Source organism: Hyperolius riggenbachi, chromosome 10 (genome assembly GCF_040937935.1).
Source record: "Hyperolius riggenbachi isolate aHypRig1 chromosome 10, aHypRig1.pri, whole genome shotgun sequence".
Lineage (NCBI taxonomy): Eukaryota > Metazoa > Chordata > Amphibia > Anura > Hyperoliidae > Hyperolius > Hyperolius riggenbachi.
Window position 1 is genome coordinate 43,604,991 of NC_090655.1, and position 24,882 is coordinate 43,629,872.

The window sequence follows — 24,882 nt, forward strand, 5'->3', positions numbered from 1 at the left end:
CTCTAGGAATTACTGTGGTAGGTGTGATAGAGTAGAATTGTACCTTCAAAAGAAAAAAACACATAAACAGGAGCCCAGATGGTGTTGGTGTAGTTAAAAAAAATAAGCAGATCAAGAACTGGTACTCAAAAAATCAATGGTGGCAACCAACCAATAAGGCAGGTGGAGAGTGCATCAGTCTCCACTCAGGTATCCGTGTCTCTCTACATATGGTCGCACTCTTGAAGAAAAAAGGAGGCGGGACCCTATACACAGCACCCAAGTGTGCCAGTAGGGTTACTGTCCTGGAATTGAGGTAAAAGGATAACCGAGAGAAAGGGGCGCCCAAAGGAATTAAAATCAATAAAATAAATACATGAAAGGTGGTTTACATCAAATATGACACAAAGGACAATGTGAATTCTGGAAATTTTAGTTTGCACTATGGCACTGTTCATTTATTACTTTTATTGGTTTTAATACATTTTTTTCAACTTTGGACGCCTCTTTTTCCTTGTTGTCTAATAATGACTGATCATTCATCTAGCTGTGTGTGTTCTAGGAATGGCTTATCCTTCATCTAGCTGTATGTTGATTCTAGGAATGGCTTATCCTTCATCTAGCTGTGTGTTGGTTCTAGAAATGGCCTGTCCTTCATCTAGCTGTGTGTTGGTTCTAGAAATGGCCTGTCCTTCATCTAGCTGTGTGTTGGTTCTAGAAATGGCCTGTCCTTCATCTAGCTGTGTGTTGGTTCTAGAAATGGCTTATCCTTCATCTAGCTGTGTGTTGGTTCTAGAAATGGCCTGTCCTTCATCTAGCTGTGTGTTGGTTCTAGGAATGTCTGGTCCTTCATCTAGCTGTGTGTTGGTTCTAGGAATGTCTGGGCCTTCAACTAGCTGTATGTTGGCTTTAGGGATGGCTGGACCTTGATCTAAATGTGTGTTGGTTCTAGGAATGGTTGGTCCTTCATCTAGCGGTGTTTGTTCTAGGAATGGCTGGTCCCTTCATCTAGCTGTGTTGGTTCTAGGAATGGCACACGGAGTAACTTCGGCGCCGTCAGAAGACGGAGCTGAAGTTACTTTTAAGACACAATAATTCAGCTTCCAGAAATTGCTAGAAGATGAATTATTTCATTCCCCACCATCCATGGCATCCCTCGGGGGAATAGTATGTAACACGGCCGGGAACTTGTGCAGCAGCAGAATCAGCCGTATACCGGCTGTATCCTGCGCCCAAGTCTCCCGCGCCAATTCCTCTCGTACGCCTAGGAATGGCTGGTCCTTCATCCAGCTGTGTGTTGGTTCCAGGAATGGCTGGTCCTTCATCTAGCTGTATGCTGGTTCTAGGAATGGCTGGTCCTTCATCTAGCAGTATACTATTCCTAGGAATGGCTGGTCCTTTATCTAGCTGTGTGTTGGTTCTAGGAATTGCTGGTCCTTTATATATCTGTGAGTTGGTTCTAGGAATAGCTGGTCCTTCATCTTTCTATGTTTGGTTCCAGGGGAGGCCGTTTTGTGGTGTTTGACCATTCATCTGAATTCCGCGTGGAACGATGTGAGATGAAACTGCACAGCAATCAGAAGAATATATTCCGTGTCTTCTTGCGGGACAGCGCTGCATCTCAGGGACGTGAGGGCACTCCAGAGGGCCAGGAAACCCAGTACATCTTCCGGACAGAGACCCAGTGAGTATCATTAACTGCTGCGAGCTATGACAGTGGACCCATTAATGGTCATTAGAGATGAGTGTTATATTATATTATACTCTGAACTAAGGGAACTACCTTTATAAGTAAACCTTATTTATTATAACCATTTTGGGACTTTGGCAAGTTTGTGGCCTTTCCAGAAATCCGACCTTGACTCTAATACTTTCAGCCACAGACCGTGAACAAGCATGCAGGTCAGGTGTTTCTGACACAAATCTGACTGGATTAGCCACAAGCTTGTTTTAGGTGTGTGATTCGGACACTACTTTAGCTAACGAGATCAATAGGACTCCCGGGCAAATTGTATTGTTTAAAAAGAAAATAAACATGGCTGCCTCCATATCCCTTTCAGCACAGGTTTCATTCTCTTGTACATTAGGCCACACATATGAGACCCATGATGGAGCTCTGTGTATCATTCACAATGAAGGTGTAACATTGGCTGATCATGGAAGTAGGCTGCAAAGCATGTCAAACCTGTTTGGTGGACCTTCTATCAGGTTACACGGTATTCTGGGTACCCAGGAGGCAATTCCTGAGCCTCCCATCAGGCAGTTCTTCGTCTGCACTTACCAGATATTTCAGATCTCCAGAGTATGACTGCCGGTGGCTTTGACAGCAATTCTTTTGCTTAGCAGTGATCTCTAGGCCAATGCAGTAGAGTTTTGTACAGTGTTAACCATGAGTAAAATCAAGGAGTTTTGTATTAGGATGATACCATTTATTGGCTAACTTAGAGATGGATAAACCGTGAGCTTTCGGCTTATAAAAAGCCTTCGTCGGACTGGTTCCTGACAAACACTGAAAAACACAGCTTATATACACTGACATACAGAGGAGAAACATTCTTTAGCAAACATAAATGTAATTAGACGCCTCAACTGTTACCGAGGAGGCATGCCTGGGAAAGCCTCCCCAGTAACAGTTAAGGCATCTAGTTACATTTATGTTTGCTAAAAAATGTTTCTCCTCTGTATGTCAGTGTATATAAGCTGTGTTTTTCAGTTTTGGTCAGGAACCAGTCCGACGAAGGCTTTTTATAAGCCGAAAGCTCACGGTTTATCCATCTCTAAGTTAGCCAATAAATGGTATCATCCTGATTCAAAACTTCTAGGCCAATGCACAAATACGTGATGGCTTAATATTGTGCAAAACCCCTTAGAAGTTTGCAAAGTGATAAATTATGTAACTTTCCATCATCAGAGAATGAATTGGCATTTTTGAGGTGGTAGTGCTGCCACAGAGGACTGCAGAGCACAGCGAGATGCAAAGCCTGCTAACCTGGTAGATGCCCCAGGGTCAGCAGACTCCTTAGAAGGCATCGGTAGACTTGATCTTTGATATCCTAACCCAGCACATATGTGTTCCTAGTCCTCTGCAGTACAAATTGTATGGGATAATTTAAGTGAAGTTAGAAGATGTATGGGATGATCTCTCTCTGATTGCGTCTGATCGGCGAGAGATCCGTTGCCTGCCCATATGCTAGAAGACCATTTCCCAAGATTTCAGCATGGGAATTGGCAATCGGCCTTGTGATGTTGCATCTGCTGCTTCTGTTGCTGCAGCGGGAGACAGCAGACAGGTAAAGTATTAAATGCACATTCACATTAGGGGATCCTCCGCACCCAATCGACCACATCTGCCCGACATCTTGCAGCATATCCAATCGATACATTAGCCCATTGGGCATGCTTGTGGTGGCATGAAGTTTGCATCCGATTCTATAATAATTATTGAATCGGATGCTGGATCGGCCACCAAGTCGAATGACCTATGGGCACTTTAAGAAGAGGAAAGACTCTGGATCCTCTGAAGTAACTTGACACACCACTTTTTTTTTTTTTTTTTTTACTCTGAGGAAGGGACCTGTGTGTCCCTAAACGTTGGCAGAGTCTGATTATCCACCAGGCATTGGAAGCAGTTGCTTTTGATCAAGTAAAAGGTCAGGGCCCTGCCAGCCCCAATAGAGATTTTTTTTGCCCCTGTTCATGTGGTCTTTTAAGTGACTCTTTATGGTCTGTTAAAAACAGTCTGCAGGAATGCTCTTTTAAGTAAAGGTGCCCATACACTTACTCGATTTCCCGCCGATAGACCACAGATTCGATTACTGTGATCGAATCTGCTGTGAAATCGATGCGCAAACGCTGACCGATCGATTTCGATCTGAAATCGATCGATACTGTCGATCTGTCCGCGCGGAAAATTTCGCTTGAGCGCCGGCGGGTCGGGAGTGTCGTGTCGATAGCGGCGTTCGAATGTCCGACGCTAGCGGCAATACATTACCTGTTCCACCGGCGCGTGTCGCCATTGTCCCTTCTCCCCGCTGGGCTCAGGCTGGCTTCACTTCCTGTCGGGGTAAGTTTAGACAGTAGAGCGCCCTCTACTGTTTAAATTTCGAACCAGCAGGGGCTCAGGGCAGGACGAGTGCCATTGTCCATTAGCAGGCATAAGTTTGTAGCGCTCGCTAAGCTACTTTGATAGGGCGTGTTATCTTTGGTAAGGTGTGCGATTTGTCTTTGCCCAGTTTAGTTTAGTGAATCAACCTCCATGTGTGTCTGTATGTAGGAAAACGCAGGCATTTTTTTTTTCTTTTTTTTTTACAGGTGCTACTTTAATATACAAAAGCCACACTTTGCTTCACTGCTGACAGGTTTTTTTTTTTGTTTTGTTTTGTTTTCTGGATAGGAAAATACATAGAAATGTACACTGGCCCTTTGATTGTCATTGGTTCTCCTGGGCAGAAAACACAACTAGACAAGTGTGCTCGCAGTCTAGAGTTCTGTTTGTGATGTTCATGATTAGTTCCTGTCATTGCTCAGCTAATTAGCCTAGAGGTGAATTTAATTTGCAGAGTGTGAGCAGAGAGGAGTAAAGAGTTTATTCAAAGCTCCCAACTGTCCCTTTTTCAGAGGGACAGTCCCTCTTTGGGAGCCCTGTCCCTCTATCCCTCTTGCCTTCTCATTTGTCCCTCTTTCAGGACTTTGTCCCTCTTCCTTTGTAAATATATATATATTTCTCTACTAAAAAAATGTTTGACTTTAAACTTTATTCCCACCCTTTAAATCAGGGGTCTCAAACTCGCGGCTCGCGGGCCATTTGCGGCCCTCGATACAATATTTTGTGGCCCTCGCCGGCAAAAGCTTCCTTATATTCAGTGCTCCCAAGTAATCCGCCTCATCCCCGCCGCTAAACGAGGGCTGCAGAGCCTCCAAATTGCCCGGAGGGCAACCCGCCGGCATTTCCTGGAAGGGGCAGAGCTTTCAGCTTCAGCTCTGCCCCTCCTGACGTCAATCGCCGCACGGATCGCCGCCTCTCCCCACCCCTCTCTGTGAAGGAAGAGTGAGAGGGGCGGGCAGAGGCGGCGATGCGCCACGATTGTGAAATTCCTTATGTGGCCGAGCCTCATCCTGACTTTGCCTCCTGCGGCCCCCAGGTAAATTGAGTTTGAGACCCCTGCTTTAAATGGATATATCACTAATTTGAAAATGTTACTATGAAGAAAAATGAGCCAGGATAGAAAGTACCAGTGTGGTTTGTATTATAAAACAACCTAATTTTTCTTAGGAAATCTTTATGGTATGCGTGACTAGGGGTGTGGCTTAAGTGTCCCTCTTTCTGATCTCAAAATGTTGGGAGATATGGTTTATTACCTCTCCAGGTACCCATGCCGTATCTTCGGTGTAGGTTCTCCTCAGTGCTTCTTAGTGTCTTTTCGCCATGGCGACCGCTAGGGTTTCTTACGATGTGACCAACCAGTTAGACACTGGTTGGGAGAAATGTGGATCTGGTCACCTCTACTGCTGAGGGGGGGCGGAGTTGGTGTTGGGAGTAATCTGACTAGCTTTACTGGGAGGGTATCATCTGACTGCCTACAGTATATTGGGGTTCATCTGGCTACCTATAGTAGGGGAACATCTGGCTACCTATACTGCAGGGACATCCAGTCACCTATATTGTGGGGACATCCTTTCAACAGGGTGGCTGAGAAGGAGGCCCCTAAATGTATTGCTCTGCTTGGGGCCCTGTGTGATCTTAATCGGGCTCTGAACGTTGGTGTTTGTGTCTGCATCAATGAACAGGTATAATTTTCATGGGGTAGGCTGAAGGGTTTGTGGGTGTTTCCCATCGAAGCAGGAAAAAAGGGCGCATGCGGAAAGTGGACTAATTTGGCGCTGCCATAGGCGCCAATACAAAATAGCGGTCTTTGGATGCCTGATACAGAGGACTGATACAGGGCCCGCTATATATCGGGCATCATGGGCGCCCAAATCCCGAAATTTTGGATTGCCGCCTACTTGCTGCATGCAAACTTTTTTTTCCTGCTCCGCTTCCCCTTCGCCTCACTTCCTGTGCCGGGCCTCCTCCCTCAGAGTCCAGTCCCTGCAGCAGACCTCAAGCAGCTGCCTCCATCCCTCAGGCTGTCCAGCTCACTGCATGTGTTCATATTGGCTTACGACGTGTACTTTCATTTATTTGGGTACACAGAACACAGGCTTTTGTTTCAGTTTCCACATGCTTGATGAATGATGGCCGTAAAGGTGCTGGGAGAGGAGCAGGCTAAGTAGCTCCAATACTCACTGTACTTCATCTGGATAATGCTATTGACACACACCTTGTTGGCAGCCACCAGCATGTAGTCCTGGCCCTTCGATCCCGATCAGATACTCCATAGCTCTCCGATGTATCAGCTACTTGCACTTCTGCCGTTACGCAGAAAATCACTGTGATAGATTGCCATGCAGAGACAAGAGGCACACACACAGGTAGGAGAGACACGGGGGAGAGTACGGTTAGGTATGATGGTAGCACAGCCGTCTCAATCACCAGGCAGGTATAAATTCTTGCCTAGAGCGGCAGGAGGAGGCAGGAGCGCTGCTGCACTGAGCAGTGAGAGAAGAAATGCCTCTCAGGGTCACTGATTCATTCAGTTCCTTCAGCTAAATGATTCAAAGAACCACAGTAATTGAGTCAGTGAGAGAAGGCACTCCTCCTAGCTCACTCCGTTCCAGCTCACTCAGGGATCAGTCACGGTAGTAAAATATCGTTATTTGATATTTTCCATTTTATAGTAAAATATTGCTGTTTTCATGATATTTCAACAAACTACGTTACTGAGCGTCCTTTTTTCCTTGCACTCTCATATGTTTCAATGCCTGATCTAGGCGGCTCTCTTAGCCTGGTCATAAGCCTGTTTAGGAATAAGCATGTTTGTGGCGCACTTTGGAAACGCGGCAGATATTGGATTACGCTGGCGTCCGGTGCACATCTGCTGCCACCTGAAGAGGTGTCTGTGTGGAGCTCTCTGGTGCTCAAAGGAAACCTAAACAACACAGGAACATGCATGTTTTATGAAGGCCGAGTACCAGCTGGCCCTTGAGATGGTGATATTTCTACCTCGGTGATATTTCTACCTCGATTTCAGAGGAAGCTCTGAAATGACACCGGAGGGCTGGGGAGAGCCCAGAGCACTGAATTATAATCAATATGACCAGTTTAGTACATAGAAATACATACTGCAGCTATATAAAAACCTAAAAAGGCCCCTCTGGCGAAGCGGATCATTTGGGGACCAATGGTACTATGGCCACCGGTGCCCAATAAGAATATTGTAATTAGGCAGCCGGAGCCCAAGTACGGTATTTAGGGGTGAAGGCAGTGGTGAATGTGTTGAGGGTTAGGCATGGGGGGGAAGGGGGGTGTCAGTTAGCGAGACAGACAAAAACAGTGCAGGAAATTTGGGCGTACCATGCGCCGCCATAGGCCATAATGTGATTTACATCTATAGTGGCGCTCCGACAGTAATTTGGGCGCTGTCAAAAGACCGAGCCCAAATTACAATAAAACCAGCGGAATTCTCCTGCCAGCAATAGCTGGAAGCCAAATCACGTCTTACCCCTGAGTCCACGATGGCTTGTAGGGAGGAAAATCAGTTTTACCAACTTTTCCCTGCACCTCAATTTCCTGGCACCTTAATAAAATGTACATTATATGTTAGTTCGACATCAGTAGAAAGAGGGCTCATGTGGGAATAAGATTAGGTTTAGTGTCAAACATAGGCAGATTTTGCAGGTAACGTTAGGGTTAGGCAACGGGGGGCGGTGGATAGGGCTAGGCATGGCTGGGGGGCGGTTGGACATCAGTAGAGAGAGGAGGTTTCATGTAACTTAAGTGCTTAAAGAGAACCTGTACTGAGTAAAATTTAAAATGAACACATGAGGTAACTTCAAATGAACATTACATAGTTACCTTGCCATCAGTTCCTCTCAGAAACTCACCATTTTCTGCTGACAGTGATCTCTTCCAGTTCTGACAACATTTTGTCAGAACTGAAATATATCAGTTGCTGTCGGTTATATATCAGTTGCTGTCAGTTACAGCTGAGAGGAGAACTGATGTGTCCATGTTTCCCTATGGCTCAAGTGGGCGATGTTACAGTTTAACTGTGTGCTGACCAGAAAGCTGTTATGGTGTAATGGCCATTTTCCAAATGGAGGACGGAGAAATCCATTGATCACAGCGGACAAACAGGATGCAGGAGAGGAAAAAGAGATTGAGGAGTAGACTACACAGGAGGTAAGTATGACTTGTGTATGTGTATTTTGACTTTTAATTTTCAGTTCAGGTTTTCTTTAAGTGTGTGAAAAGGTAATATCAAGTGTATTTTAAAGTGTACCAGAGCTGAGTTCAATTAAAAGTTTTCTACGTACCTCTCCAGCAGCCGCCGCAGAGATACGTAGAGAACGCACTTCTTTTGCGCAGACTGGCTGAAGTTACGGGGCCTGGTAGTGAAGAGGGAGAAGACTGAGGACGTCGGCGTGGGAGCGATCCGTGTGGATGGGGCTGGAGGAAGCCCCAGGTATGTATAGAACTTTTGATTTAACTCTGCTCTGGTTTCGTATTTACCGTATGTGCTTGCTGGAAACTTGAAAAGGTATTATAAGGCATGAGAAAACTCATGAGAAAAGTTAATAGGGAATGAAGTCTATTGCATAATGTGTCGATGTTTGTGGAGCAATAAAATAAGGTGATCATGATACAGTAAATGCTTGAGCAGACATACATAATTGTTGCTGGCTTGTCTTTCCAGGAGTCAGAAGTTGAGGTGGACCTGCGCACTGTCACCTCCTAATGAAGAAATTGATTTCCTGAGGGACCACAGTAAGAGTCGACATCTATGACTTTTTTTTTTTTTTCCCCTCATTTAATTTTGTTCAGGTGAAGGAGCTTTAAACCAAAAAGTCTGAATATAATCAGTGGGTGACTGGCTATATTACTCAGCCAGGAACTGACACTCTTCTGTGTTCAGAATCTCTCCACCGCGCTGCATCATGGGAGTTGGAGTTTAGAGAACGAATCCCCTGATCATTTCAGATTTTGGCTCTGATGGTCTTCCGTGCAATCTGCCTCTGTGTTTCGAATCTGTCTGTTGCTGTTTGCGGTGTGGCTAGCTCTGTCTGACTCTGAAGGTGTCCACACACAGTGACAGATTGAATTACTTGCATTGTGTTTCTAATCTGTCTGTGTGGCCTGTTGCTGTTTGCGGTGTGGCTAGCTCTGTCTGACTCTGAAGGTGTCCACACACAATGCAAGTAATTCAATCTGTCACTGTGTTTCTAATCTGTCTGTGTGGTCTGTTGCTGTTTGCGGTGTGGCTAGCTCTGTCTGACTCTGAAGGTGTCCACACACAATGCAAGTAATTCAATATGTTTTTAGGATTCATTCTATAAAATGATTTGTATAGAAAAATGAAACATTTCTAGTTTTCTAGATCCCAATTTTTCATTTTTACTTTTTTTGTGGGAGGGAGGAATTGATAAAAAAAGAAAAATTGATTCCATTGATCGTTTAAAAAAAAAAAAAAAGTGTAGGAGTAGCTTGAGAGAGTGACTAGGTGGAGCCACACCCAGCGATAGAAAGCATGTGTGGCAGCTACACCGCTAGTCTAGTTAACGGGACCCAGCAGAAAACCTCAGACGCACAGCTGCTCCCTGCTTGAGGCATTTTGATTGTGTCCACTAGTTTGTAAGAAATTGGGGACAGCTAATGGCGCAGTGCTGATGATTTGTGCACCATCGGAGGCCGTAATAAGAATTATGGCTATAGCTGTTATTTTTCAGTGATTAATTTGGGTGTCTGCAACAGCCAGATCTCAAAAGACGAGCTTATTCGGCCGCCGGCAATGGCTTGTGCCCAAATGAATCGTTCCCACGGAGTTGCTACAACTCAGAAGGAGATTAGTATCTGCCGTAGCGTGGACAGGAGTGAACCCTCTTCCGGCTTCACCCTGCAACCAAATTTGCCCCTGCCATTTGTCAATGTACATGTGGGGAAACCCTAAAGCCCCGTTTACACTTAATCAGTTGGTATGCATTAGTGTGCATTAGTGCACGGTTTTTCCATAGCAGTGCAATGGTAAGATTTCAGTTAAAATGCGTTTAGGCCCGGTTCACATTAGCAGAGGGCTCAACCGACCCAGTTTCGTCGGAACTGTCACGATTTTGGGGGGCTCTCCCGCTATCACGGTATGAGCCCCCCAAGTCCCGGGCAGCAGTGGGCAGTGAGGGTGAAAAAAAAAAAATGATCGAGGCGCCAGCCGCGGGTAAGTGGGATGCGGGACGCGTGCTCCACATTACTACTTCCCTCCCTCCCTTGGAATCTCCCCCCCTTGTGTGCCTCCCCCCCCCCGTTAGCAGAGTGCGGAGCGGGCTGTCATTACCTGCGTCCATGCGTACCGATGTCCGGCTTCAATCTGCTTCCTGTGACGTCACAGGAAGTAGGAAGCCAGATGCTGGTACGCGTCCATGGATACCGGTAAGCTGACAGCCCGCTCCGCTTAGCTGTGCACTCTGCAAGCAGGGGGGAGACACGGGGGCAGATTCCAAGGGAGGGAGGAAGATAGAATGGAAGGACAGGCATCCCGCATCCCACTTCCGCGCGGCTGGCGCCTCGATCATTTTTTTTTCTTGCAATGGCACCCTCCTCCCCCCTCTCATGGCCATCCTCACCCTCCTCCCCACCCACCCACGGACACCCTCCTCCCCATCGTATATGGGGGAAATATGTATTAAAAAATATTAGGGGATATTATTAATTGAAAAAAAAAATTAAATTTTTTTATGGTAGGTGTGACTTGGGGGGGGGGGGGGGGGTTAGGGATGTGGCCTAAGTGTCCCGATTCCTAGCTTTAAAATGTTGGGAGGTATGCATTAGCGTTTGCCAACGGAACTGGCCGTACGGTTCTGTGGTCCGTTCCACTGAGCGGACTAAAAAATGCTGCAGGACCCAATTTTGCCGACCGTTTTGCTGAACGGAATGGAAACGGAAGGTTTTGCAGCTACATAGTAACAAATAGAAAACTGACAGTTTACAGCACACTGGCTGTAAAAACTGACAGTTTTTCCTGATCCTGATGGCCGGATCCTTACGGCCGGCTCCGCAGAAAACCGCTAATGTGAACCGGGCCTAAGTGTGAAAGCTGCCATAGGAAAACATAGGCATTACTTTGAAAATCAGTTTTCTTTCAGTTGCAACTGAGAGCAACTGATTAAATGTAAACGGGGCCTTACGCTAACATTGAACGCCAGGGCCCTCGCCTGCAGCCTTCAGCCACTGAGCTTCAGCTGCCGCCTCCACTCGCGTAACTTTACTAAACCTATTCAATGGTGTCGTGGATCGGATTTCCTGCTAGGCCCCCTGGATAGTGCACTGGTTAAGGGCTCTGCCTCTGACACAGGAGACCAGGGTTCAAATCTCGGTTCTTCCTGTTCAGTAAGCCAGCAGCTATTCAGTAAGGAATCTTTGGGCTAGGCTCCCTATCACTGCTACTGCCTACTGAGCACGCCCTAGTGGCTGCAGCTCTGGCACTTTAAGTCCACCAGGAGAAAAGCACAATATAAATATTTTTTGTCTTGTCTTACAAATTGGTGGTCATGAACCAAATTGTAGCGAGCAGAAAGTGGCTGGTTTTCCTCAACTAGACTAGCGCCACAACTACTTCCTCCCCTCGCCATGTTCTTTTACAGCAAATGCATTTCCCTAATATCTCTGTGCTATGTCTTCCAGGTCTTAGGCAGATGCAATGCTTCAAGTCCTACAAAGCACGGGAGAATGACGAGCTGTCGCTGGAGAAGGCCGACATCCTCATAATGACACAGAACAGTGATGACGGTAAGTGGCTATAACAGTCACAGCTAGGGGTCACTGTTTCGCTCCTCTGAGCCCTGTTGCTGGGAGTACTTTGGCCAGATAAGGGCCAGATATGCTGGGAATACACCATGAGTTGTTTGTTTTTGTTTTTTTGTCAGATAGATGGCTGGGTAGGTAATTATCGACAGGTCCGATTCGATTTCGATCGTTTTTAGAAGTGAATGTGAATTGATCCGAAAAACGATTGGAAAATCGATCAGCCAGTAAATCTGCCGAAAAACTCTTAGTGCATTCCCAGCGTAACACTATCCCACACAGTATGATGTCAAGATCCATCAAAGAGGCTGAATCAAAGGAAACTAGAACTAGTCAGTTCTACTCTTGTTAGTACGCTGCGGTGCAGTTTTGCAGTGCCTGCTCTTTCCCACAGTCAAAGCCCAGTAGCTAGCAGGGACATTAGGCCTTCCTCCCTACTGGCCACCTTAAAGGACATTCAAGGTGAACATCTGATAAGAAAAACAATTGTATCTGTCCTCCTAAAAATGACTTGTTTAGATATCCCATTGTAACGATCGGTGTCGGCACACAGAGAGAATCTGATTATTGGTGATCTGCAGTATCACCAAGAATACAGATATATACCTGATTATTGATGATCTGCAGAATCACCGATAATACAAGTATAACTAACCTCTGGACACCTGATAAAGTGTAAGTGTTTGGTGTGACAGTATATGAGCCAGTGATTCCCTGACTGCTGGGAATCAGACTCTACTGCAGTCAAAGGACACCTTAAGAGATGGAGTCCTTGACTGGATTGTGGAGAGGTCCCTTTAAGAGACAGGAAGTCTCTGCAGACAGTAAGAGGTCGGCCAGGCCAGGTCGGTAACACACGAGCAGATAAGGTACAGAGACAGAAGACTGATACAGTAACCAGGGACAGGCAGGGTTGGCAACAAGTAATCAGATATGCGTAGGTACCGAATCAGAGAGCAGAAGGAGGGTCAGGAGAGCAATAGGTCATAACAGATATCAAGCATAGGCCTAGTCTAGAGTGTGAGGTCCGTGTTCTCAACACCCAGGAACTAGTCTGGAGTATAACACAATAATAACACAGTAATCTGGCTAAGTGTGGATTCCCAGGTCCACCTGGTTCAACTACACTGAAGGATCTGACTATGGTCTGAGTGCTAAAACGTAAGCATTTGCAACAGCAGACAACCGGCAACTGACAGGGAAGAAGTATATATAGCAGAGCGCTCCTCAGCGCCGCCCAGTCCCATTCAGCCAATCACCTGCTGCGCTGGGATCAGCTGATCGTCCAGATCAGCTGATCCCTCTCCTATTGGCATAAAGGGCTTGCCTGTTAGCGCGCGCGCAGCTCTCCATCTGTGTGCGCACAGACAAAACAGGCGCACGCTGCTGCTGCTGCGGAGAAACCGCCGGTCTGAACATTGCTCCAGCCGCCTCGCTGTCAGACCGCGCGGCGGTGTCTCCGCAGTCCATTACACCCACAGTTTTATTTTATATTGAAATTAGTTTTTACTGTTTCATTGTCTCTGCTCATTGAAGTATGCTAGAGCTGAAATCTATTAATTATTGACCCTTTTTATCTCTTTCCTGTTCTCAGATGCCATTTACTGACAGGAAAGTGTTTTATGGCAGTAATTACTTATCAGTGAGGGTTATGCTATAGTCTGACCCAGCCAGAAACTGTCACTTGCATACCTGATGATTAACTCTTTCAGTCAGAGAAAGAAAAAACAGGAACACACCATAGTTGTGTGCGCTAGGCACTGTACATACACGGCTATCTCATAATTTCACATGTCACTTCGGATGTCCTTTAAGGCTGTTGTGGCTTCAGTGCCCTGTCACTGCAGAAGCTGGGTCCAGACTGGGGGGGGGGTGTGTGTGTGTGTGTGTGTGTGTGTGTGTGTGTGTGTGTGTGTCAGGGGTTAAGCAGCACCCTAAACATTGAACAATTCAGTAGCGGTGCCAGTTAGGGGCGTAACTAGAGGGGAGCAGCCCATGTGACCACAGGGGGGCCCAGAGCTGTAAGGGGACCCCAACTGGTAGTTCACTCCCTCTGATAAAGGGGTCCATCCTTCAGATCAGGTATTTGAGGCTACACGCTTTATGGGTGAGACTATTAAGATGGCCACACTTGTTTTATGACCTTTGTTAGATGAGCCTCCAGGCTGTGAGGGTCACAAGGGGTAGGCAAGGGAAAGGGTGTGACCATTGGGAGGCTCCATGATTAATAGTTACTCCCCTGGTTCCAGCAGAGCTGCAGTACCTGAGATGATCAATGACACAGAAGCTAGGTGAGTAGAGCAGGAACAGAAAAGGAAAGTAGCCAATGGTGGCTCCAGCCTTAAATTTGTGGGCGGGAGGGGGGGGGGTCTATTCGAGTGATCAAAATTGATGTTTGTATGGCGAGCTTTGGCTATTTTTTGCTTGGCGAGCCTTGGCTATTTTTTGCTTAACTCAAGTGATAAACTTTATGCTAACTAGTTCAGTAATCATAGGAAACAAATGTAAACATCACAAACCGAGGCTTTTGAGCTGAGCAGATTGTCCAAATGGTGGTGCTATTATGGAAGATGTAGTAGGCTAGTTGGCTGGCATGCTTTAATCCTTCTTTGCTAGCAAGCTTCTCCTGTGTGGACAGATCACAGAACTGTATGTTACGGAGCAAAGGGGGCACAGTGATTCCTGGGGGAGCCAGTGCCCCAGAGTAGTGCTGCCCATGAAAGCAGCCTAGTGAGATCGGGACACTCTCCGTTCCCATAGTCTTGCACTGATTCCGTGGGCACCTGCAGTGTCTGGGAAAATCACGCTGGTCAGAAAAATGTGCTCTGCCCCATTTAAGTGGTAATTGCAAATGGATCCTATGCTTCATTTAGGACAGGGGTCTCAAACTCAATTTACCTGGGGGGCCGCAGGAGGCAAAGTCAGGATGAGGCTGGGCCGCATATGGAATTTCACAATCGCGGCGCATCGCCGCCTCTGGCCGCCCCTCTCACGCTTTCTTCACAGAGAGGGGCGGGGAAAGGCGGCGATCCGTGTGGCGATTGACGTCAGGAGGGGCAGAGCTGAAGCTGAAAGCTCTGCCCCTTCCAGGAAATGCCGGCGGATTGCCCCCCGGGCGATTTGGGGGCTCTGCAGCCCTTGTTTAGCGGCGGGGATGCTGCGGATTACTTGGGAGCACTGAAGCGAACTATAAGGAAGCTTTTGTCGGTGAGGGCCACAAAATATTGTATCGAGGGCCGCGAGTTTGAGACCCCTGATTTAGGATCTCTTTACACATGTTTCTGCCCCCCTGACTCTGACTGTTTACACTAGTGTCAACTGATTTCAGACTTTAGTGGACCTGCATAAAACTAAATGACACCTGAACTGAAGGCAATGGTCTGTGTGTCCGCTAGCCCTTAGGCAAGACAGGACTGGGCACATTTTGACAGTTGGCATCACTTTTGTATGAGCTTTCTATGGCTTGGTTTACACAAATCTGTACATTTTTGGTACAGTCCTGTCCTGTCCATTTTTATCAGTTTTCTATGGCTGTGTACAAATATAATAGGTGTACAGTTCCAATCCTGTCAGGGAAAACTGATGCAAAACTGACAGGACTGGACCAGAAATGGACGTATTTATATGAAATCTATTGTACTTGAATGAGAACTAGAGTGGGTCACTGAGATACTAATAATGCTGGTTTATGAGCACATTTAATGTTATTTTACACAGTTTGGAATTAGAGATGTGATGAAATGTTCACCAACAAACAGTACCTGCAGTTACTTCCGGCACTTTTAAGGGAACCTGAACTGAGTAAAATTACTTAAAAGAAACACGACGTAGCTGCAAATGAATATTTCATACTTGCCTCACCGGCAGTTCCTCACAGAAGCTCACCATTTTCTTATTACAGTGATCCCTTCCAATTCTGACAATATTTTGTCAGAACTGAAATCTACCAGTGCTGTCAGATACATATCAGCAGCTGTCAGTTACAACTGAATGTGCAAGGTAATGTACATGTTTCCCTATGGCTCAAGTGAGCGATATTACAGTTTAACAGAGTGCTGACCAGGAAGCTGTAATGGGGTAACGGCCATTTTCAAAAAGGAGGACAGAGAATTCCATCGCTCACAGGGGACAAATGGGACGCAGGAGAGGAGAAAGAGATTGAGGAGTAGACTACACAGGAAGTAAGTATGACGTGTGTGTGTGTGGTTATTTTGACTTTTTATTTTCAGTTCAGGTTCTCTTTAATGTGCTGGCCAGCTGCGTGTGTCCTTTGTCGTGCGGCTGGGAAAACTCTACGCATGCGCAGTGTTGTCATGAGCATGTGCATAGCGCTCCCAGGTGCACAATCAAGGACGCGCCTGCACATTACTTAACCTCCTTGGCGGAAAACTGCAGCTCAGAGCGGTAACCCCGGGGGAAGCCGCCGGAGGCTGTATGCAGAGCAGTGCGTTTCAACTCTCCTCCCGACGTCAGCCGCCATGCTTCTTCTGCTCCTCCGAGGCTCTGCTTACCCCTGGTGAGATAGCTTTCTGTCATGACACCCGGCAATCTCACTTTAGGATTGCAGCGCCACCTGGAGGATGGAGGGAAAACTGTAGCGCTGGAGCCCAGGGAGGTGAGTGATTACTGGGGCTGCTGCAGACTCTCTGCTAGTATGATTTTTTTTTTCATGATTTTAGGGTCTAAAAGCACATGAAAAACTGTACTGTTTTTAGACCCTAAAATCAGAAGGATTCATACTGCCAGGGGGGGTTAAAGACCTCTCTGACCTGGAAGTAGCCGCCGGTACTATTCATTGGTGAACTGTTCATCCCATCACTACTTAGAATTAGTGCATTTGTTTGCCCCATCTGCAGATTTGGATTGGCGCAATGGCAAGCTGCATACACTTTGCATGATGCTTTAATGCAAGCAGGAATAATTAGAATCTCTAATGATGGCGATCTCCACCTGGTGGGATTCTCGTTTGAATGTCACACTTTCGGCTACCTGCTTGTCTAACGTATCCTTTCACTTTCCAGGCTGGTATCGCGGTGTCCGGCTGTCTGACCTGCAGTCCGGCTGGTTCCCGCAGGCTCACGTCCGGTCCATCGACCGAAACGCCGGTATCCGAAACTGGCAAGAAGAACAGCGGCTACACCAGGCCCGGGCCAAACTGCAACCCGCCGAGGCAAAGTAACGTCAGCACGCCCGCTAATGACCCATAGTGACCGCTGCCCATTCCCATCAGGCTCTGCTTCCCTCAGCTTCCTGCTGGGTAATCACCCCTGCCAACCTTCTGCACAGTCCACCCCCTCCCTCTGCTTACCTAGTTCTATGGAAAGTGGGTGTAATTAAAAGGGGCTGTTCATTGCAGTCCAGATTTCTGTGTAAATGTTTTTGTTCTATAGAAATAATTTGCCTGCTGAAAATTTCTTTCATTCTCTCACATAGAGGTATTTATATTTTTAATAAAACATCAAACAGTCTAGTGTGTGTGTGTGTGTTTTTTTTTTTTCTTTTTACATTCTTTAGTATGGCAGGTCCATAGTTTTATTACTATACATTAATATTGTGACAACTGTTTAACCACCAATGCAAATCGGGAATGTAGACAGTTCCCTATTGGTGCGATCTGGCAATCCTCCTTCGGCAGCTCTCAGTATCCCCTACTAGAGAAAGTAAAAACATGCAAAAGAGAGAGCGCTCTGAGTGACAAATAGGAACATCCACCTTGCCAAAGACAGGTCTCATCTGTTCAGAAATGGCTGCTTGTAGGATGCGTTTCTCAGAGAAAACGTTCTCTGTTTTATCAGGCTAATAATATTAACCTGCTGAAACAGAGAACGTTTTCTCTGAGAAACGCGTTGTTTTTACTAATAAAAATAAGCGCCTTTTTATACCTTACTACCTCACCACTCTCTTTTATACCTTACTACCTCACCACTCTCTATTATACCTTACTACCTCACCACTCTCTATTATACCTTACTACCTCAACACTCTCTATTTTATTTGCGGCAAGTCACAGCGGTTATATCTGCTAGCCGCATGATACTACTCAGTACGCAACTGACATCGCATAGACGCCGCTCACTCCCGTTTGGTCTCGCAAGGTGAGCGTGCGCCAGGATATAACGTTTGGCCTGCCTACAGCCGCCCTGGAAGTGTCCAAACTGAGAACGTGACTCCCTGGTGGCCCTCCGGATTTCCCGCCTGGAGCTGGATCGTGAGCCTGGTCCCTGGCCCCTAAAGGGACAAACGCTATCAGAGGCTGTGTCCTACGAGCAGCCACATCTGAACAGGTGAGACCTGTCTTTGGCAGGGTGGATGTTCCTATTTATTTGTCACTCAGAGCTTTAAATTGATAAACCATAAAAACAAAAGTGATTCTGTAGTTACCGATCTGTAACTGAACAGCTTCTGTAACAAAAACGCTTGGAAAATTGCTCTGATCTAGCGTTTTGCAGAGCGGTTTTCCACTTTCCTATACTTAAAGAACCCTGACCTCTGAAAATAATCAAATTGGTACTTACCTGGGGCTTTCTGCAGCCCACCGTAGGTCGCGTCCTGGCTCCTCTCCCAGTCTCTCCTCACAGATGGTTCCCGGCGACACCGGGCTCGAGTGTCAGGCCCTCTCTTCCGGGAAGATGACGTTAGACGTCATCACGGCAGCCGGCGTGACTGTACTGCGCATGTGCGATTAAACCGTGCATGCGCAGTACAGTCATGCCGGCTGCCGTGATGACTAGCTGCAGAAAGCCCCAGGTAAGTACCAATTTCGATTATTTTTTTTTTAGCTCGGAGTCCCTTTAACATGGAGGCTGAATCACCTTAGAAATCAGCAAAAATGCTGCAGGACCCAAGTTTGCGTTTAGGGAAAAAACGAATCATTCTGGTGTGCTCCATCCCATTGAAATACATTTTTTAAATGCTCAGAACCGCTCTTGGTGTGCACCAGCCCAATAGCAGTGCTAAATGCTCTAGCCTCCATTTAATTTAATCGGAAGTGAAAAATATCACTAGGTACTTGTAGGTGATTAAAATGTAGTTAAGGCAGAAATAATTCTCACTTTTTTCATTGTGAATTTAGTTTTTTGTGGAAAATTATTTCTATTTACTGACTTTTGCAGATATTTTACGCATTTTTAACAAACTTTCTCTGCATGCGGAAATTTTTTATAAATGTCTAGATGGTATTATTTCTGTCGTAAAAGGATTACCGCATGTGGAAAAATCGGTGAGAATAAAGCCCATGTCCTTTAACTATCTGTTGCTCAGAGATGGATTGAGGTCACATCACATGAATTAACCATTTAAAAAACAAAATGGTAGGTGATGTTTGAGCCCCTCGAGCTTCTGTTTTCATACAATATGATCTGCAAAATTTGCTATCGTTTTCTGAAACCTCTACCGTTAATCGCACCTTAAAGCACACCTGAACTGAGAAAGAAAATTTTCTTTACTTAATAGGGTGTTGATGCCCCGGGTGTCTGAGGTCCCAGAGTTTCCTCCGGGTCCATTGTGCTAAGCCGCTGCCACCCCAATTAGTCTTCACCCCAGGTGGGACATTTGCTATGGTGCATTCACTGTTCTGGCAACGCACCTTCTTGATCTTGCAGTACATGTTGTACAATTTATATATACACGTAAGAATTCATATGGTGCACCAAAACTTCCCAAGGACATGGACAGTGTGAGAGGTGTAAGCAGAGGAGGGAACAGTTTGATTACCACTATTCAAAGCATACACAGAAGTGGTCATTATCAACACAGGACCAATACAGAGCTAATACTGCATTTGAGGGCCCATCTGGCGCAAGGGCCCTGGTGCAGTTGCAACCTCTTCACCCCCTATTGCTACACCACTACTTACACTTAATACAATGTTTTGGCCTCCTCCGAACCCTCTAAATAAAATATGGAATTGCCAGACTGATTTACTACTTTTAATCATTCCTGGGCTCAGCTACTTCATATGCTATTACAGGAAGAACAGTGAAAGGAGTAAATCGGTAACTACAGAATCACTTTTGTTTTTATTGTTTTTCAATACAAAACAAAATCTACACCTGAGAAAGCAAAATACAAAACAGAAGCGTGAAGAAAACAAATAAAGAAAACTTCCACAAGTTCAGCCAATACAGACAGCTGTTTGGCTGATTTATAGGAATAAATGTTGAAAAGTATTACACTGCCATCTGCTGGCTGCATAGGGGCAGGGGCACTGCACAATGCAGAAAGTTAAAGAGACACTGAAGCGAAAAAAAAATTATGATATTATGATCTTTATGTGTAGTACAGCTAAGAAATAAAACATTAAGATCAGATACATCAGTCTAATTGTTTCCAGTACAGGAAGAGTTAAGAAACTCCAGTTATCTCTATGCAAAAAAGCCATTAAGCTCTACGACTTTCAAAGTCGTGGAGAGGACTGTTATCTGACTTTTATTATCTGAACTGTAAGTGAACAAATGTCTTTTTCTCTGCCAGAGGAGAGGTCATTAGTTCACAGACTGATCTGAAAGACTCATTTTGAATGCAGAGTGTTGTGTAATCTGCACATATTATAGAATAATGCAATGTTAGAAAAACACTATATACCTGAAAATAAAAATATGAGAATATTTGCTTTGCAGCTAATCTTCTAGTAATTATGCATAGTACACAACCAATTCATTATATCATATATTTTTTTTCGCTTCAGTGTCTCTTTAAGCCCCATACACACTCAACCAAGGACGCTCAGTACAAACGAGAAGACAAATTTAAGCAATAAAAGATACGCCTTGATGTGCACACGATAATAATACACACCGCACAACAAAATGAGCGACTTTAAGACGTGTGTTTACCATAAAGTTCAAGCTCCACATTGACATCTCTTCACCATAGTCGATAATAGCATAATCGTCTACATTTGTGTACACATTAACGGTTTGCAGACGTCTTCTCACCATCTTTTCCAAAATAAGTCAGAATTCCGGAACGATGCAACCTCTTCTGTCGTTTGCCGTTTCTAATCGCACGTCTACACTTGAAGATTGTCTTAATTCTCCCAAAACGTTTGATTTTCGCTCACTGTAAAAGACGGCGGTTGAGCGTGCATATGGGGCTTAACCATCCTGGCGGTATGGACGAGCTCAGCTCGTCCATTACCGCTGGAGGCTGCCGCTCAGGCCCTGCTGGGCTGATTTTCTTCAAATAAAAAGGTGCACACGCAGCCGGCACTTTGCCAGCCGCGTGTGCTACCTGATCGCCGCCGCAGCGAGGCGATCTGCCGCGTGCAGCGGCGAAAGAGGGTCCCCCCAGCCGCCGGAGCCCAGCGCAGCCGGAACAAATAGTTCCGGCCAGCGCTAAGGGCTGGATCGGAGGCGGCTGACGTCCATGACGTCACTCCGCTCGTCGCCATGGCGATGAGGTAAGCAAAACGAGGAAGGCTGCTCATTGCAGCCTTCCTTGTTAATTCTGATCGCCGGAGGCGATTGGAATTACACTTCAGGAGCGCCCTCTAGTGGGCTTTCATGCAGCCAACTTTAAGTTGGCTGCATGTAATAGTTTTTTTTTTATTTAAAAAAAACCCTCCCGCAGCCGCCCTGGCGATCTTAATAGAACGCCAGGGTGGTTAAGGGTCCTTATCCACTGTAGGTGATTACAATCAGCAATCACAAAAAGCTATTGATTTTTGAATCGCTAGGGTTGTTTTATACGAAGTCTCTTTAACCTGCAGCCGACTGCGTCACGCCAATGGGCGTGGCGGCAGCCCCAGGACCGCCTAACGGCATAAAGTCCTGGGGCTCTGTATTGCAGGAGATCGCGCGCATCTCCTGCTTGGGGGCCGGAGCTTCGCCCCGCCTTCAGTCTCAGAGTAGCAATCGCCGCTTGGGAGACTGTTAGACGGCGAAATCGCCGTCTATTTACATGTACAGCGCTGCAATCTGCAGCAGCGCTGTACTGGGGACAGCTGTGTGACATGGCTGTCCCCTCCAGAGGCACAGGGGTGATCAGCTGTCATAGGAGCTTATGACAGCTGATCACGGGGATTAGCTGGCGGGGGGAGTGCAAGACAGTAAAAAAAAAACATAAAAAAACCACACAAACATAAACATCTGGGGGGGCGATCGACCCCACCAGAGAGCTTTTAGTTGGGAGAAGGGGGGGGGGAATCATTTGTTTGCTGTGTCGTGTGGCCCTGCAGCTTGGCCTTAAAGCTGCAGTGGCCAATTTAATTAAAAATACCCCTGTCTTTAGGGGGGGGGGGTTAACACTGCGGTCCTCAAGAGGTTAAAAACACTAGAGCTTTGAAAGCACTTGGCTAATGTTTAGATGGACCACACCAGAGCGATGTGATTTTTTTTTTTTTGCAAATGCGGATCCTGCAGCATTTCTGAGGTGATTAAGCCTCAATGTTAACTATAGGAAAGTGGAAAAATTGCTAAAAAAAAAAAAAAAGTTAGAACAGAGCGATTTTCCAAGTTTTTTTTTCTTTTAAAAAGCTGTACACTTCCAGCTCTACTGTACAAAAAAAAGCTATACAAAAACTCTGCAAAAATTGCTAGGCATACCTACAAAATCGCTAGGCGCATGCCTAGAATCGCTTAGAAAAATAACTTCTAAAAACACTTAGATAGCACTTTTACAAGCCCTAAGACTTCTAAACTAGCAAAGCAACACAAAACCTGGTACACACTTTCAATTATGATTGGCCAATCACTGACCAATTTTACCACCTCCATGTAGCATAAGGGTTTACAAAATTGGATGTGTGTATGCACCCTAATAACCAAACCTTTGTGATCCAGAACAGGATTAATGGCCCTGTCTGCATGTCAGTTCCAGCTTACAGTAATTCTGAGCTTGATTATCACAGCTGTGATTGGCAACAAGCCTCAAGGATTCCCTGTACTTTCCAGAAATCCTATGTGTGTGGTTTATAAAAGAACGTTCTGGCAAGCATCATCATGTAACCACTCATCACATGCCTATTGCTAACCATTCACCACTAGTTCCTCAGCACATGCTGCAGTCCCTCTCATCCTGTGCTTTAGCTGAGCTGTAGGAGTGGATGAATAATTACTAGCTAAAACTAAATGCTGACAAAACTGAGGTTCTTGTCATCGAAGGTCAGCGCTCGACAGCAAATCAGCCCCAGGCCCAGATGGCACTACTAAGGACAGGGAGCTCAGAGAACAACTCGGGCTGTGTGCGCAGCCTGGGAGTACTGACTGATGGGGAATTAAGCTTCAGGAATTAAATCTCAACAATTGTGAAACATTCCTTCTTTCACCTAAGGAATATTGCAAGGATTAAACACCTCATTCCTTCAGAGGATCTTCCAACCCTAGTTCCATGCCATAGGGTACGTACAGACATACGATAACGATCATTCGTTCTGAACGACGAACGATGTTAAAGGAGGTATTGGCCGATGATCGTTTGAAGAAAGGCTACTTTGAACATCGTTCGTGTACGAACGATCTTGGAACGAGCGTTGCGTGCGCAACATGATGTATAAACTGATTTCAAACACAAGTGTCAAAAAGAACTGTTTGAGCATGTGCAAAGCTTTGAGAACGAACGATCAACGACCGATCGTTGTACAGACATTACTTTTTGAACGATGGTCGTTGGAAAAGATCTGGCAGAATGGATCGTTCTTTACCAACGACATATCTCGTTGGTCGGTCGTTTTAATGATCGTTCGTGCACTTTTTACGAACGATCGTCGGGCAATGCCGTCGGTAACGATTGTTTTAAACGACTATAGTCGCATGTCTGTACGCACCCTTAATCACATCAAGGCTGGACTACTGCAGTGTTCTGTATACTGGCCTTCTAAACAAAGGCTGCTGCAAGGCTGTTAAAGTGGACCCAAATTAAAAATACAAGATTTCAGAAATAAAATCTATTTTCTAAATTATAATAATAAACAGCAGCCTTTTTTCAGCTGCATGATGACAAATATAAAATATTTCACATTTATTGGAAGAACCCCTCCCTTCCTTTCAAATTGCCGGGATTTTTCCGGCAAACTGGTGGAGTAGATGGTGTCTGGCAATGGAGGAATTGCTAATGGCTGCCACATGTATAACCCTAGCTATGAAAAGAGAAGGGTGAAAAGTATGCACTGAAATGCTCATAGGTTTGAAGGAGTGTTTATTTATCTTTGTATGTGTCAGAGTGGTGCAACTAAATATTTTTAATTAAAAAAATGTTTGGTTTGGGTCCGCTTTAACTAGCCAATGCCACAATTGTCGCATAACACCAACCCTTTGCTCACTTCACTGGCTACTGATAAAATGGAAAAGTCTGTTGGAGATTGGCTTATTGACATTGACATCTTTGCACAATCTGGGACCTGGAAACCTGAAGAATGTGTTGCACCTGCATCACACCCCCCCTCCCCCCCCCCCCCACAATCTTACATCAAAAGGTTCTAATAACTTGGTATCCCACCTCAAAACCTTTGGAGACAGAGCCTTCTGTCATACTGCCCCTACACTTTGGAACTCCCTGCCACACCCATCCCTGGAAGCATTCAGGGCTCGTTTCCACTATCGCGAATCCGCATGCGTCCAACGCATGCGGATTCGCACATGGTATACAAGTGAATGGGCCTGTTTCCACTGTTGCGTTGGTGATGTGCGTTTTTTTGAGCGGTGAAAAAACGCACAAAAGAGCCAACGAATTTGCCTGAGAGTGGAATGCATGTGAATCGCATGCAATGTATTCAATAGGGAAATTGCATGCGTTTTTTATGCGATTACGCGTGCGATTCCGCATAGGAACCAATGTAAATTAACACAGTCAGTGACATTGTTAAAAATGTATATAGCCTAACTTATGCGAAATCGCGTAAAATAACACGTAAAAAAAAACGCACCTGCATGCGATTTCTCAGCGGTGGAATCCAGGCGATTCCGCACTGCAATAGTGGAAACGAGCCCTCAGGCCCAAACTGAAAAGACACCTGTTTAGTCTGGCATTTATGAACACCTGTTTCCTCTGTAACACAACCCAGCCTGCAACCCTGT

The 24,882-nt window shown here is 45.7% G+C and overlaps 1 protein-coding gene across 8 annotated transcripts in view; it reads left to right on the forward strand.

Annotated features, from left to right (window-relative positions):
• The window catches only part of LOC137535707 (uncharacterized), a 213,913-nt gene extending 196,576 nt beyond the window's left edge, over positions 1 to 17,337 (forward strand). For all 8 annotated transcript variants that reach the window (XM_068257570.1, XM_068257572.1, XM_068257573.1 and 5 more), the window contains exons 12-15: positions 1,481 to 1,663; positions 8,775 to 8,845; positions 11,750 to 11,854; positions 16,891 to 17,337. In XM_068257570.1, the coding sequence (XP_068113671.1) occupies positions 1,481 to 1,663; positions 8,775 to 8,845; positions 11,750 to 11,854; positions 16,891 to 17,048 (517 nt within the window). In that variant the 3' untranslated portion in view covers positions 17,049 to 17,337. The remainder of the gene's footprint in view (positions 1 to 1,480; positions 1,664 to 8,774; positions 8,846 to 11,749; positions 11,855 to 16,890) is intronic.
• The last annotated feature ends 7,545 nt before the right edge of the window (positions 17,338 to 24,882 follow it).